Source organism: Papaver somniferum, chromosome 7 (assembly GCF_003573695.1).
Source record: "Papaver somniferum cultivar HN1 chromosome 7, ASM357369v1, whole genome shotgun sequence".
NCBI classification, from domain to species: domain Eukaryota; kingdom Viridiplantae; phylum Streptophyta; class Magnoliopsida; order Ranunculales; family Papaveraceae; genus Papaver; species Papaver somniferum.
In genome coordinates, this window is record NC_039364.1 from 165,875,245 (window position 1) to 165,891,451 (window position 16,207).

At 38.0% G+C, this 16,207-nt stretch overlaps 1 protein-coding gene across 2 annotated transcripts; it reads right to left on the reverse strand.

The window, feature by feature from the left end:
* Positions 1 to 1,864: 1,864 nt before the first annotated feature.
* On the reverse strand, positions 1,865 to 14,506 carry LOC113298989 (protein TSS-like). Of its 2 annotated transcripts, none has more exons than XM_026547907.1 (26): positions 14,204 to 14,506; positions 13,419 to 13,516; positions 13,262 to 13,323; positions 12,611 to 12,703; positions 11,690 to 11,762; positions 10,918 to 11,277; positions 10,693 to 10,760; positions 10,476 to 10,607; positions 9,953 to 9,994; positions 9,290 to 9,814; positions 9,008 to 9,168; positions 8,359 to 8,878; positions 8,185 to 8,247; positions 7,910 to 8,011; positions 7,309 to 7,629; positions 7,100 to 7,192; positions 6,868 to 6,969; positions 6,507 to 6,611; positions 6,179 to 6,312; positions 5,793 to 5,976; positions 5,515 to 5,646; positions 5,277 to 5,389; positions 5,081 to 5,171; positions 2,612 to 4,863; positions 2,393 to 2,475; positions 1,865 to 2,177 (listed from the first exon to the last, which is right to left on the reverse strand). In XM_026547907.1, exons 2-24 carry the CDS (start codon positions 13,477 to 13,479, stop codon positions 2,737 to 2,739), a joined length of 5,664 nt encoding a protein of 1,887 aa, XP_026403692.1. In that variant the 5' UTR covers positions 13,480 to 13,516; positions 14,204 to 14,506; the 3' UTR covers positions 1,865 to 2,177; positions 2,393 to 2,475; positions 2,612 to 2,736. The 2 variants fall into 2 exon arrangements, with proteins under 2 accessions (XP_026403692.1, XP_026403693.1); XM_026547908.1 differs by having other exon boundaries at positions 2,393 to 2,529.
* Positions 14,507 to 16,207: the final 1,701 nt, after the last annotated feature.

Genomic DNA, 16,207 nt, shown 5'->3' on the forward strand with positions numbered 1-16,207 from the left:
TAAAGCTTGGATAGTGCAAACAAACTAGTAATGCAAGAGTAGACATTGCTATTGTCGAGCAAAGTGGCTAAGTGAAGCATATGACGCATGAATAACCAGAATGAGCTAAAGGAATGGCCGAGAGGATTGTAGCGCAATTTTAGTTGTACACTGGCTTAGGCCAAAACAACTACAGGACCATGTTGGCTGAGCATTAATTCAAGACCAAGTTCAGTAATGCGCAAAGGTTGCACGTTATGACTCAAGTGACGGTTAGGAGTTGGTTGTTGGCTTTACAAGTGTGCCAAATGTGTGAGATAAAGGAGAACGGTTATAAAGGAAGTTTATAAGCGTGAGGGAGTGTTTATAACTGCTTGAGAACAGGAGTAGAAGGATGGCTCGAGTTAGAGAAGAAACTGACCAGTTGACATAGTTATTGGCAGTTATGGAACTACCCTATGGGACAGATGGTTGTCCTAGGGGTGTAAATAATACCCGAAAATATCGGCCTGCCTGTACCCGCCCGAGCCCGCCTGTACCCGAAGTAGCCCAAAGCCTGTTATGGCCCGTCATGGGCCACCCGGCCTGGACTGGATTAATTTATTGGGCGGTCTCGGGCTTTGCGATTAATTATGATGCCCGGCCTGATACCCGGCCTGGTGCCCGGCCTGAAAGCCTTCAATGTGCCATTAATCATTTAATATCCTCTTAAAAAGACTTAAAAGTTACCATTTTATAATTGTCAATTTTGTGTCAAGAAAAATAAAATATATAATTGTTTTTTTACTTATAATTAACCTTTTCAAAACATTAATGGTAATATATTTTCTTATTAAAAGTTTATTGTACTCTAATTAATTAGTTATTATAGGCTAAAATTAAAAATTTGTCAGTGTAATTTAAATATAAAATAATACTATCACTTACGATATGCGATGCTGGAAAGGAAAGGATATTGTATTTAATACCGTTCATTTGAAAATTTAAACTTAAAAAAAAAAATCAAAATAGTGGCCTGTCCGGCCCGATCTGGCCTGCCCGTATAAAAGGTGGGCTTTGGGCGGTCGTTGGGTAGCAAATTATCTACTTGTGCCCGGCCTGTCCGGCCTGAATTTGTTTACGGGCTCACAAATATTAAGCATGGCCTGCCCGGCCTGTCTTAGTTTTTGGATCGGGCGGCCCGGCCTGCCCGAATTTACACCCCTAGGCTGTCCCATGCGTATGCAAGTGTTGTGCATGGATTTTGGCCATTGGATCTGTTGTATAAATAGTGCAAAGGCATAGGAAAATCGGCAGGCTTTTTTTTTTTTTTTTGCTAAGTTAAGGCTTACATAGGAGATTGAGAGAATTTTGTGAAGGTTAAGGCTTGGTTCAAGAGGAACAAGTCTATTTAAGTCCCTAAGTGGACAAGTTTTGTATATGGTAAGCATTTGAGAAGAAAAGAGAAATGAAAGAAGGCTAAAGACTTCTGGTGCAGAACTGTGCAAGTGAGTGTTGTTTGCATTGGTGCAAACTTATAAGGCCGAAGTAATCGTAGGTGAAGCTTGATTCACTGAACTATATATGTTGCTGCCGGGTAAATCCGTGCCAGAAATTTGCAAGGTGCATTTACCGGTGTGAAACTAACCAAGATGGCCAACCACTAACAAGAAAGTCGGCAACCTATAAATATTAAGGCATCTGAGTTGTATGTTAAGGGGATCAACCATTTGTTTATAGATCAACAGGTTGGTGTATAATAACAGCAGAAGAAAGCCATGTGTAAACAAAGCAGACTCAGTTTGCAAATTTATTTGGAACAAATTCAAAATCAGCAATGTGCCATTTGTGGAACTTAACAATGGAATAATCGGACATTTCATCATGCCTGTAACTGCAGAAACAGTAACAAAAAAAATGGGTTCTCTGATGCATTTATAAATAGACAATGAAAACTTTCAATCAACTAAACTGTTTCAACATTATTTCTTTTGGGCAACATTGTTGCGGTAAATAATCAATATGAATCAGGAACTAGATTTATTAGTTTAATTTTGCAAAAAAACTGTCAAAAATATTCTACTGTGGAAGTTCAAAATAAACCTTAATCATATTGATATCAAAAAATCTCCATCCCTTGGGAACCCAAATGGGTTCTTCAGACTCCCTCCAACTTCTGGCGATAGCAAATAAGAAAAAAAGAATTTACTGTTGTGAACCTGCAGATCAATTCGGAAACATAGGTCAATCATGTACAGACTGCAACTCAAGAAATTAGCAACAATTCCGCTAATAAAGTAATATTTTTTTACTCCGGACCCTCCGAAAAAGGCTGGTTTCAGAACAAGGATGTGATGTTGTAAAACTATAAGTGTATGCATACTAGCAAGCATGTTTGTATTTGTGCCGAAGAATGGAATAAAAATGGAAATACCTGATTAGCCTAGTGTTGCTGCTTCACCAAAAAAAACATCATTGTAGATTGTGCAGTCGAGAAGGGGTTGAAGCACCAAAATCCTACGCCATTGATTTAGAAAGCAGGTATCAGTTCAAAGCCACAAACACAGTAAACTGTGCACAGAATAGCAAAAGTCATATTAAGACAGCGGGGCAGTAATATCGTGAGTCTATAAATCTATGAAAGCCAATTTACCTGCACTTTTTTTTGGCCTAACTTGTTCGAAATAACTTGGTACTTTAGACTCTTTCGCTTTCTTCTTCTTTTACTTGAAACACAACAATGTATCTTCTACTTTCTAACAGTTTTGGCAAATCCTCTTACATGACAGTAGCATTTATGTCTTCACTTGGTGACGAATGATCTTCCACCACAGCTTTTGGAACTTCATTTCCTCTCACTACTCTGTTATAAATAACTTTGAAGGATTGTGACCCATATGGTTTATTCAATAGACTTATTGGCATTCGAAGTGTCTGTTTCCGGTTTCTTCTTCCTCTCAACATAATAGTGAAACTTCCTTCATCATCAGCCTTCCGACTGTGTCTTAACACATGATGCTTATTATGACTGCTTTCAACCTTCTCTTTTTTGTAATGTATTTCACTCCCCATTCTACCAGTGCTACAAGATCTTGAGTTACCATTATCTGACTTATTTTCTGGGTCGACTTCCGCTATCGTGGTCCCTGTATCCACTGAATCCAACAATGCAGTACCAGGTTCCATTTTGACTTCCCCGCTCTCTGTCTCTAATGGCACGGGTGAAGTTAAAGGTGGGCCCTCGGGACCCACAGACTGCATGTTTGATCCCATAATAGGATCACAAATAGGCTCGATGACAGGTGGGACTACAGAGAAATGCATTGGATGGCAACCAGGCCACACAGTTCCTGGTACATACTCTGAAGCATTAGGGTTCATATTGCATTGCCATGCTAAATGATGATTTAAATGAAATGGTCCACTCGTGATGGGAAATGTGCTTGTCGGTATTGCTTGGCCTTGAGAGTAGGGAGGGTACATGAATGGCATAGGGTGGATCATGTTTGGACTTCGAGATGGGGATGGGTATGGGTGGTGAGGAGAGGTGCACATAGGACCCGCAGTGTTTGGGGATCCAGCATGAAGGCCCATGGTCATTTGCCACGCTGTGACAGCTGGAACAACAGAGGCACCAGGAGGTATACTGATGTTCATCATGGGAATGGGAGGACCACGTACAATGATTGGAGATGGGCTGAATGGAGCTGCGGATGCAGATAATTTCTTGTTCTGCATATCTCTGACGTCTGCTGAACCCAAATCCGAGGACTTTTCTTTAAGATCCTCCCCTTGATTAGAAATTGCGCTTGTGGCATCGACGCTGCTGGACATGAAACTCTCAGATCGCTCATCGATGAGAACTCTATTCGAACTCGGATCATTATTAGCAATTTCGATGCTTAACCCCTTGTTATTCTCATTGGCACCAGGTGCAAGAATTTTGATCTCTAAAGATGGTACCTCAGTATGGTTATCTCCCTTCACATCCTGGGGTCCACTTTCTTCTTGCTTCCTGTCAACTGCAGGCTTATATTTTGATTTTTCGCCTTTCTCTTCTTTGATCTTTTCCATTTCCATGGTCACAGATTCCACATCCTTAGCTTCATTTATAGTCTCTCCCAGTTTATCATGACTCGGCTCCCCGTTCCTTGGAAGATCAGTCTGTGATTTCCTGACCTGCATCTTAACAATTGTGCCAGGCGGGGCCAGCGCTACTTCCTTGTAAGATGGTGATTTCCCAAGACCCGCTACTTGAGGAGCTGGTTCACTTGGTGCAGAAGTTACAGATGGTTCTTGAGGAAGATTTTTGCTCTCACCTCCAGCCTTGGGGTTATCTGTTATCTCAGTATTGCTAGCAGGTGGCACCGACTTGACTCTGTAAGCAACAGTCTTTACTATTTTGCGGCTGAATTTAGCACTTGATGTCGGGCTCTTTAAAGGTTGAGGCTCGATATAGCTTCCAGGAGCTACTGCCCGTTTCTTTAACAGGTAGTGCCGGCTGTTTGGGTGAACGTTCTTCACTTTAGAATGATCTGTATCCACAACCGCATCTTTCTTCTGATAGTTATGCACCTTGCCAATGTTTGCACGTCTTTGCCTTATCCGATGGCCCGATGATCCAGATGATCTTGGCCGTTGAACAGACTGCCAACCCTCTTCTCCCTCAGCAATTGCTTCTGGTGAGATTTCATGGACAACGTTGTGGATTTCCTGTGCAGATTCTTGAACAGCAGTTTGCTCATGCAGAGCTGGCGGACTGCCAATTTCCTGAGCGACCACCTCATTTCTGATAGGTTCAAGGACTTCTTTCTGTTTCTCTTCATCTGAAACTTCTTTAGGAGTATATTTTGGAGATTCATCGGAACCTGCCACACTGGTATTCTGGGGGGACTGTACCTTAACCTGCAAAAACAATTGAAGTTCAAGGACAACTTTCAATAGAGAAACACCAACACAACACAAAATTCATTTATAATTAGTCCTTCATGAATAATAAGACAGGGAAACTATGAATACCTTCACGGCCCAACAGAAATAGTAGCCAGGACATTAATTAGGTATTTGATGTTCAGTCAATATAGATGGACAGAACTGCAAGAAAAGGATAAATTCCCCTTACCTTCGCACTAAGACTTTTCCTTCTCATCGCCTCAGCATCTCTTCCTTTAGTATCTTGATTAGGGTTTATGTAATCAAGCAGATCTGATACACTGTTCAAATAAATAAAAAAGGATGACATCAAAAAAGACGCAAACAATGCCCAGGTTCAACCAAGATGTCTGACTTTTCAACTAGTGACAACATAGATAGTATACCTTAAGTGGCCTTTGCTAGCTATGGATGCATCAGGCTTTCTTGTCCCATTGCGAGCAGCTTCTTGCTGTTCAAAAGCTTTAGACTCGAAGTACTCCAGCCAAGCAGCAGCGTCCTACGTTGTTTTACAATGTTTTTATTGAATTTTAGGAATGAGGACAGGTAAAAGTAGTTTATTAGTAAATATGAGAGAGAGGGAGAGAGGGGGGAGAGAGAGAGAGAGAGAGAGAGAGAGCATACTTGAGTACGCAGGTCATCTGGGCCAAGCTTGGCTCTGAGAATTTGCAAAGTTGTCTGCTCGTGCTGAACACTCAACGGGTACGCCTCCATCAAGGAAAGTGCAATTGCAATTGCATGGTAACTTGCAGCCGTCTGGAGAGCATTGAAAACGAAAGAGCTTAGCTCCAATAAGGTCTAAACATTCCCAAACTGCAATGCGCATATAACCCCATTCCACCCAAAGAAGTAACTGGGATTGCATGAAATGAGATTGAAAGGTTAGCCAGAAGGGAAGAGACCTGAATATGATCTGGGCCAAGTAATCTTTGATTGCACTTCAGCGCTTTGTGGAGATATCTTAATGCAACATGCACATTTCCTAGGCCTTCCTCCATCATAGCAACATTGATATATGTAGCAGCAGTATTGGGATGAGAGGGACCACAAGTCAGATGTAGAAGATATAGTGCACGTTTAACGTACCTGATCACCAACAGATGCAAAATAGAAGTGTGAGAACAAATAAAAAACTAAAAGAGAACATTCAAACACCTGGCATATAACCAAGTTAAGAGCTTTTATGCAAATGGAAATTAAAAATTCTTCATAGCAAAAAACACAAACACACACCCGCGCATGCACACACCGCATACACACACACATATATATAGAGAGAGAGGCGTACTTGAGAGCCAGCTCAGTGTGTTGAAGACGGTAATAGAACACTGCCAGATCTCCGTAGCTCTTCATTGTATCTGGATGATCAAGTCCAAGCTCTCTCTCATTGATATCCAATGCTTTTTGTTGGTAAATTGTAGCCTGTGAACGGAACACCTTCTAAATTACTCTACATCCAGTGCACTTGTACTAAAAATAAAATCAAACTTTTCCAAGATTGGGAATTAACAAAAAGTACCTGGGACAGTCAAAAGATGACTTGAGAGTACTTGTATTAACTGAATGTAAGATTATTATTATTTTAACATGGAAGAGGTCTCCTCAATTAACTATACCTGATTGAAGTCCCCAGTGTGATAGAGAACTACAGCCAAAAGACTGTAGGCTCCAGCTGTCATCCGATGATAGGGTCCGCAAACTGCTACCAGTTTAGCTAGTGCCTGCAGACACCACATATTCAAACCAGTTCATATGAAAAGCGCAAATTTTGATCTTCTCATACAGTAAAAAAATCTTTTTGAGTTAATGCAGATCATATTCGATTCCATGTCCAATAAATTTAGGGTTGGGGATAGACATCCTGTTCTGCATTTAATTCCGTTCAAAGATCCCAAGAGACTCATAACAGATTAAGGACTAAATGAACATATGATAAGTATTGACATTCTAAAAAGAAATGTCTCTAGAACCCAATACCTTAGTTCCATAACTGACGGCATCTTCAAGTTTTCCTTTATCTAGAGCCGTTTTCGAGGACTCCAAGAGTTGTCGCCCATCTGCTGATGAGCAAGCAACTTGCTGCAAACAAAATCAGAGACGATGAGTGAATCTAGTTATAGTTTAAATGCCCCTATATCATTACAGTTATGACATGATTTATTATTTTTTGTAATGTTAACCCAAGAAGCATATAGAGGTACTTCATTACCTTATGCACTGGTACCAAGCTAACAATGTCTATTTTCCCGAAAGGATCTGGAGAATCCATATCAAAATCCCTAGGAGCCAGCTCGATCCCCACCTAAAGGAGACAGATTTAGTTTCTATTACTTACTGCAGGAGCTTTCTTAAACACCATCTCAAACGTCGAAGTGCTTATATTTCTTGCGTTGTCTATGTAACTGGATAAAGAATTACCTTATGGCAAAGTCCCCGAAGAAGGGCAAATTTTCTAACATCTCGGAAATTTATGCTGCTTATCTCCCAGCCAAATCTCTTCAACAAGAACAATTGCAGCCATCTGCGTACAAGGGTATGCACATTGAACGAGAGATTGGCTTCAGCATTTTGTTCTGTAATACCAAGCATCAGATTCAAAGCAGCAGCTATTGACACAGCCATATCTTCAGTATTAGTGACAGCAGATATCACCGCTTGAAGAATGTGCTTAAAAGCTCTTACTATCATCTCATGAATACACAGAGACTGCACATGCGATAACTTCTCTGAGAGCTTCACCTGATTAAAGAGAAGATATACAGGCAAGCAGCAATTAAATTAGGACTCTAAATGCACCTTTTTTGAGAGTTCCACAGATATTTGAATTGCATCTATTTGCTAACAATCACTTGATATGACAGCTCAAACTGTCAGAAATAGGCACTGAAATGTACGCCGTCTAATATTGAATGGGGCAGCCAGGAGTATGAATATCTTGGTGTTATATTTAAAAACAATATTTGGATATACATAACTGCATGGTACAGAAGCAAAAGGAATGGGGAGAGAAGCTACTTACAACTTGTCCCAGAGAGCGCATCCTAAGACCTCTAGTATGCATAAAATCTGTTAGAGTCCGACCATCAACTGGTGAAAGTTCTAGCGAGCCAAAGTCAGCAACCTGTAATGGATAATTTAGGAGTACCAGTAAGATAAAATTCCAGCCTATTTACATATATATTTACACATGTATGTACAAATGAAAACATTTAGACAGCCAGAAATCTGGATATAGACAGAACTGCGATGTATTTCGTTAACACAGAAGCTATTACAAGCATATTCAGCAATTACCAGCTTCGGAAGAGCAACATCATTGTAATATTTCTGAGACATCTCAATTAGTTCCTGCAGAGACTGTTATACATGTCTGATGTTAGTACAAGAAGCTTCATTTGATCATATATTTCAAAAAAACAAAACACTAGTAAAATATAAACGTAGTAATAAACAACAAGTTTACTGTACCTTGCGGTGAAGTCCTGTTTCAGAATCTTTCAGCCGTGTAAAAGCTGCATCAGGTAACACACTCTTTAGTGCAAGCTCATTTTCACTGGCTTTGGTTTCACCCCGAGATTCTACTGTGGAGGCATTATCAGCATCTCCAACAACTTCACTTTTTGATATCCCATCATCAGGCACTTTTGGATTGGCTCCATCTATTTTTTTCTTAGGATTCTTAGGGAACCTAAGAGGTTTCCCAAGGCCTTCAACTTTTGTCTCAGTCTTAGCCTTCTCTGTGGAAGGTTTTTTATCCTTTTCAGCATTGTTTTGATCCTGCAAATGCTGTAGCCAACATGCACCAAGCTCCCACCGCACAAATATTTCCTGGTCAGCTTCCTCCTCCTGAAGCTTCTCTAAGCTCTTCTCCAAAACTTTTTCAATAAAAGCCCGGGCTACATTTAGTTCATCGCCTTCAGAGCTTAGAGAATTTGATGGTGTTTTGTTGTGTTCTGAAGTTGATCTTTTGTGAAGAAGCAACCTCAAACTGGAACCATTAACAATGCAAAAATCGGCATAATTATTAATTAGCAAGTTCCAAGAGCAAGGTTAGGAAAAATTTGTAATGGCCCGAATAGGGGAGGCAAAATTTTCTAGTACTTCTGGCTACACAAACCTGTTTATATTTAGGGCATTAGCGCCTCCTTCGGGTTGATCAATGATCTCAGTTTTGCTCTCAAATGGATGACCCTCTTCAGTATGTTCTTTCCTTACAACTTTGACAACTGAAATGTATCCGCAGTATCTTACATTAACAACACCTAAAGTGGCAATGTCCTGCAAGAGAAAAACAGAAATGAACACAGACTTAAAGCAAATAAAAATTAAATAAAACATCATAAATGCAGATAATAATTCTCAAGAATGAATTGGTATCGTTCATTTAAAAGTATCGTACATGGGCAGCTGTATTTTCATCGGCTGTGATTCCTTTCAACAGATTTCTTTTGACAAGGTTCCTAGTTTCAACCCCTGTCATTTGATATCCGTCAATCTTAGTGTCTACCTTATCACTTGCATCAGAAGCATCTTTTGTGACAGTAACGATCAAATCCCCTACTGTCTCACTGTGCAGGCTTACTCCGCTTCTGACAGAATGGGCCGCTGATAACTTCTCCATTACATGGCGTACAGCAGATATTGCTTTGAATATCGCAACATCGACAAATAAGCTGTGAAGGAGGAAGGCTTTTCTATCTCGGATCTGCCTCTCCTCTGCAGTATTGCAAGGCATAGATGCCAGATACGACAGCTCATTAGCCCAAGGAATCAAATCACTTTTGCCATCTCTTCCTAAGCCACCACCATTTCCTCCCCATATATCATCCTCCATGGGAAGCGGACAAAACACTGACGGCAGTTGGGTTGCAACAGGAGGAACAAGCCATGTGTTGGCACGGAAACCATATGGAAGATTTCCAAACTGAAATAATGGAAGCAGGTGTAAGTATGTATCTATTATGAAAGACATCGTACTGAAAGTAGAAGTGAAAGTACGTATCCTACTAAACAGTATCAAACACAAAAGATAAGGTTGAAACAGTAAAGAGGTTTTCATTACCTTGTTGCGTTCTGAAAATGCTTTCATGAGTTCATCATACGCCTGATGTATAAGAGGTGAAGGCATTTTAGATACGTCAAAAAATTAACAGTAAACAAGAAATCACATATATGGTGTAGTATTTAAATTTTAGAGGATAGAGCAAACGCATCCATAAAACCCTGGTGTCTTAGTGGTTTAGACTTGAACAGCAACGGTGAACAATACTGATACCGACAGTGCATTGACTGTTTAGTTTGCACATTTTAAACATGGATGAATACATTCGTAGTCATCTTCTTCAAACTACATTCTACCAAAAATCCGAAGATGATAGATAGCGGATGGTTTTGAAACTAATGATCAACAAGAAAACTAGGCTGCATATATTTTTGGGTTATTTGAGTCACAATAACCTAGTTCTTTGTCGATGTCAAAGGTTAGAAATGCAAGAAAATTGTAATAGTCTGTAAGGAAAAGAAAGGCCCTCTATGCAAAATGCAAAAAGCCAGAAGAATTCAGCTTGAAAGAGCAAAAGGCTAACATTATCGAACACTCTACTAAGCTGTCGTAACAAATCAACAAGGTTATGGCTCCACATCCGCTGCTTCCCAACACTATAAAATCCCTTTCTACATGCTTCCACCAAAACCAGCTTCCCGCTGCAGAGTTTCACCTGTGAAAATTGGTAAGTAATATCATTAAAGATTAAGAAGTAGCAGTGACATGGAACAAAATCCTAGAGAAGTTTAAAATCTCACTTCCATGGAGAACAAATGATCATCCAGCAATACACCGTCTACTCGTTGTCTCGTATTCCTCCTTATAACTGCATTTGTTTTACAGCATAAGGTTTAGTAATGAGTAATTTGAAACATACAAAGAGTAATGCACCAAAATGCATAACGTACATCACACTAACTTTGAAATCATCAGAAATACTCTTAAACAAACAAGAAATCAAGTAAAGAAACAGGTAGACTAACATTGAATGGGAGGAGTAAGATGAGAAAGAGAGAAGAATTCGTAAAAGCTCCCAAGCTTAGGGCAAGCACTACTCATCTCTCCTTCAGCTTCCATAGAACCATCTTTCCCTAGAGACGAAGATAGAGATTCTTTGTTATTGTTCGTCTGGGATTTATTAGATTGTGGCTCAGCAGTACTGGTCTTATCCTGTGCACCACCTCCTCCGCCAACTTTCCCAGAAGCTTCACACTTACAATCCTTATTTCCTTGCGGTGACACCACCACTTCTTTCGTTCCTGATGGACCAAAACAAGTGGTGGATGACACAATATCCAGTAATCTTCTAACGTGTGCTGCTGCTTCTTCTTCCTCATAATCCTCTGTGGGCAAAAAAAAAAAAAAGTAATTCAACGACAGTCTCCTTCGGTTTCTGGAATAAGCTAAAATGAAAAAGTGATTATGTGTGTCCAAAAAAGTTTTAAGGACACTGGAAGTGTGGCCATACCAGCAGCCTCACAAAGTAAATGAGGTGGACATCCCTACTGAGAGTCTCAATCGTGTACAAATATCCTCAGTGGATGTAATAGTTGTTTATGTTAGGAAGTTAGGATGATATGATATAGAAATTCAAATAGCTCTCTGTCCCCATTTCTCCACTTGTTTGTGTTTTGGTTTTGATTGATCACAATGCATGTAAAAGGAAAGTAATACTTTGTGTCCCCAAATTTGGCATCAAATACTACTAGTTCATCATCAATGGATAAGAGTGGGATATCGAGAAGTATGTTTTACCTTCGACTAAGGTCAGCACGCAGGGCTTTAGAGCAGAAACGTCGACAGTATCTTTCAATCGATGACCTCTAACCTGAAAAAGAAAGACAGAAGTGGGTGTTATTAGATAGTCAGAACTGTATTAGGTGAATCTTAAACAAGCTAAGATGTCATTTTGAGGATAAGTGGTCCCCTGTGATGCTTGCAGTTAAAAGCACCTGTCTGTTTATTTCTGTGTAAAAGAAGAAGTCATAGACCACAAACCAACAAGTTTGAAAATGGTAATCGCGGTTTGCTCCGCAAATTCAGACTAAAAAACAATACATACAGAAAAAGATGTTCCATCAACTACAACTACATACATTTAAGTTGAACAAGTTTATAAGCTTTGATTAAAAGTCCCACTAAACTGCTTCACGTAAACCATGATATAAATCAACCTCACACATAGTTTTCTAGAAAAACTTATATGATAGGATGACCACAAAATAAACACGCACAAAATGGATTCTAGTGCAGATGATCCATAATTAGATGCCGGGAAATCTTAAAGCTAATTCTGTCTCGCGAAGATAATAATATGATAATTCGTGGATCCGATTACTGTTGGCATATCCTCTTAGAATCGGGAAGTAAAAGATTGATAGCGCACGCCTATAGAAATCGTTTACGGCTACATAAAATGAATTTTTCAATGCTTCAAAAAAATAAAAAAATAATAATAATAATAATGAATTTTTTGGAATAGGATGTTAGTGGAATAGTTTTCCTTTTCAATTTCCAGTATAAATCTTAAAACTTAGATCTTGAGAGAGCCGTGTTTAAGATCCGTGCGGAATATGAAAACAAATTTGACACATTCGAGTCCGGAACACGCGCCACGCGTCATTCAAACCTGGATACAGTACTTTTGGTTGTACTAAGATGCGCCTTGAAGTTTACCTCATGAGATAACGAGAAGTTGGTAACACAACACGTGACCGTATTGACAGACAAAAGCCGACGAACATCTATAATCCTGTCCGTTGATATACCCTGTTTCAAAATATCGTTAAGTACCAAATTGTCCTTACACTTTTATCAAAAATTTCAAAATACTCCTATATAAAAGACAACAATCTCTTAACACCCTTTAGTAATTAATTAAATCATGTCTTAAAGATATCCTAAATTTAGCAAATTGGTATTTAATGCTGATTCAAATTGTCTTTTTTGTTCAAACCTGGTCATTAACTGCAGTAACATTCTGAATACTAGTACTAAGTATTTCAACTGAACCGAGTTGATTTGTTTTTACTTTTTAGGTGAAAATTGATTTTGTACGAACAATGGATTTAAAATGCACTAAAAATCCACTTATTTGCTGTTCCATTTTTTAAAAAAATTCTGATAAAAAATAAATAGATTAGTGAAATTATATTCCTGCTTCTTCTTCTTTTTTTCTGTAAGTATTTTTAATTTTTAAATGATAAATCACCTACCAAGTCCAACCTGAACTGATAATAAATCTGCATAAGAAAGCCTCATTCGGTGGAAGAAAAAAACAAGAAATGGAATATCAATTAATCTAGTAAAATTCGATCAGAATCTAACCTTAAGAATAATGCGAGAATCGTCGGGAAGATTTATAGTAATATCCATTACCACGGGAAGAACTACAACATTTACACACAAAAATATATAATAAGAATTACAGTTTTTATTAAAAGTTAAGTCTTTAAGATTTTAAAAGTTACTTGTCAAAACTTACCCTTCTCTTCTTTCTTCTTCTTCTCGCCTTTCGACTTTCCCCTACCCGCCTTTGGCGCCATTTTCAGCTATTAACTAATCTAGCTTTATACTTTTTTCCTGCAACAGAGACACGGTAATTGGTATCACTTGATGTATTTATCAATGTGCATGGTGAATATATTTAATGCTTATCACTTTCAAGTAACTAGCCACTGGACCTGTGCATTAGTATGCACCCCTAGGTAAATTAGTTCATCAAGCTAATTTGGGGTTTATTATATTAAATATATTCAATTTAATTCACACTATAGTTAATGAATTAAGCATGATTTATTTGATGTAAATTTTGAATTAATACAAGGTTTAAGAAAATCCCATTTTATTTGAACTCATTTTATGACTAATACAGGGTTTAAGAAACCCCTTATCTTCAATATTGAATCAGAAGTTTGAGCAAAAACAGAGTTTTGAAGGAACCCATTTCATGAGTTCAACTATCTAACGGTAATTATGAGTTATATTTGGAAAGAAACAGTGAATTGAAAGAGAATCTTTATAAGAACCCATTTAATAAGTTCAACTCTTTAATGGGGATTCATGTACTAATGGGGGGGATTCGTGTGTAGAGACTTCAAAAATGAAAACAACCAAAAAGGGTAACCTTATCTTCAGGAGAGAAGAAAATAAACTAGTACCCAAAATAGAAAACAAACTGCTTGGTTGCAGTTGTAGATTAAAAGAAAAGACTTATCCAATAGTACCTCATTGGAGTTTAAGGACAAAAAAGAAGAAGAAAGAAATTACCGGATAAATGTCAGAAATGGTTGCAGCTTTTTAGATAAAAAACTAGGTTTGTTGTTGACAGAAATGAGTGTTCAAATCCACCATTAAACCTCTGAAATAAGTAGTAACAGCAATACCCAATAACAGTTACTTATGAGTACAACTGCAAACTTAGGCAGGGTCGCTCTTTGTTCAACTACAAGAGGATAACAAAGACTTCACCATCAAAAAATTACGTTTCAAGCTCTCATTAGGGAGGGAAAGATAGAAATAAGATTGAGAGAGAAGGGGAAAAAAAAGGAGATAGAAAGGAAGAGGAGAAGAGAAGTGAGAAACGAGAGGAAATATAGAGAGAAGGGGGTATGATAAGGAAGGAAGGGCGGAGATTAAACGGTCAGAATTCTGAATTATGCCATTTCGTGACAGTATTTGTTTTCAACAGTGATTATCTATCAAATATATTATTAATTCGAGCTTTCTCTTCTTCTTTTCCCAATGAAAAACAAATATTTTGAGGCGGAAAAAATTACGATGCCACCGGGATTTTACACTTTGCGATAAATTGATGTAAAATGATAAATGATGCATCATTACCCTTTTTTTTTTGTGGGTATATAAAGTGATGCAACAACACCCATAAATACTACCGCAAAGTGATATAAAATCTTGAGCAGTAAAATCAGATTATTAGAATATGTTTACTGCGAAATACCCCCAATCTGTCCCCCAACCTTTTTTTTTTAACTTACAAAGCACATAAAAATGTTCTCCATGTTCTTCCTAGGGATGGAATACTTGTTGAATCAGTGGTCCAAGATAATGCCACCTATTGGGAGAGAGATTTGGAAGTGCCAAGCATAATCGTGGTTATTGTACATACTGTCTGGCAATAAAAAGACAATAGTTTAAATTGATATAGCAAATTTAAAAATAATAATATATAAACTAAAGTTGAATTAAATCTTGTTGGAATATGTTTTCCAGTAACAATGTAGCCGAGTTGTTTTCAGGCTAATTTACAGACTTTAGGAAAGATGGTAGATGTTATGAAATCTGATTTTGTGCACGTTCTCTAACAAGTGTTCACGTGATTTTATATCATCCTTTGATTTAATTTTTGTAATCATGTAACGAGACTAAGATTTTTGACACGCCTGGTAGTAGGATCATCCATCAACTACTTGACCAATCAAATAAAAATGTTAAAATTTACATTCTTCAATGTACAAAATTAAATTTGATGACTTGTCGTGAGGCCACTTTGGCTAAATTTAGCGATTGCCGAGAAAATTTAACCTAGATTGTGAAAGTTAAACAATATAGTTTAGCAACTAGGTCGATTGTTTGCCTGATTTTTTTTCCCGAAGAAAAAAAATTAAAATGCATGTGATACTGGTATCTCTATAAGTCAAATTTTGCTTTTATGGGAAGCGGAATGAAACAAATTGTATTTCGCAACCTGTTCTACCAAATATGATAAGGTCCAAACTAAATCGCATGCGGCCATAGTTTGTAATATATATCTCTGGATACAGGGCACAACTTGAAAAGGAAACGCCATAAAGATCAATTAGTGAGATTTTGGGCCGATACAATACCAAATAAAAAAAATTCTTACTTATGCCATGATACAAGATATAAATTAGGAATCACTTATATGTAATACAGTTAATTCACTAAGGTAAACATCCGCATTGGATGCAAATAATGTTTATAACGAAGACTCACTTTGAATTTGCTTGACTATACATCTTCAGCTCATCTGCTTCCGCGTGTGTTTTGAAAACGCAGGGGATGCCAAACACACACAACATTTTCGTTCGGCAACCTGTATAGACAAAACTTAATACAATAGCAAGTAGACCAACTTAATGATCCTTGACAACATGTATATAAAGTTTATATCTCAACCTCTATTCAATCAGTAAGTATATAGACACAAGGTTCGTGAACCTGATTGTTAAGCAGAGTATTTAGACGATCTCAAAAATCAATATCCAAGATCAATCTAGTCGTATAAAAATA

Coding starts and splice junctions, on each gene's coding strand:
- LOC113298989 (XM_026547907.1), bottom strand. CDS start 13,479: ATGGCGCCAAAGGCGGGTAGGGGAAAGTCGAAAGGCGAGAAGAAGAAG. Junction 9,995..10,475: donor TTAGTAGAGTGTTCGATAAT/GTTAGCCTTTTG, acceptor CTTATACATCAG/GCGTATGATGAACTCATGAA. Junction 8,248..8,358: donor AAACAGGACTTCACCGCAAG/GTACAGTAAACT, acceptor CATGTATAACAG/TCTCTGCAGGAACTAATTGA.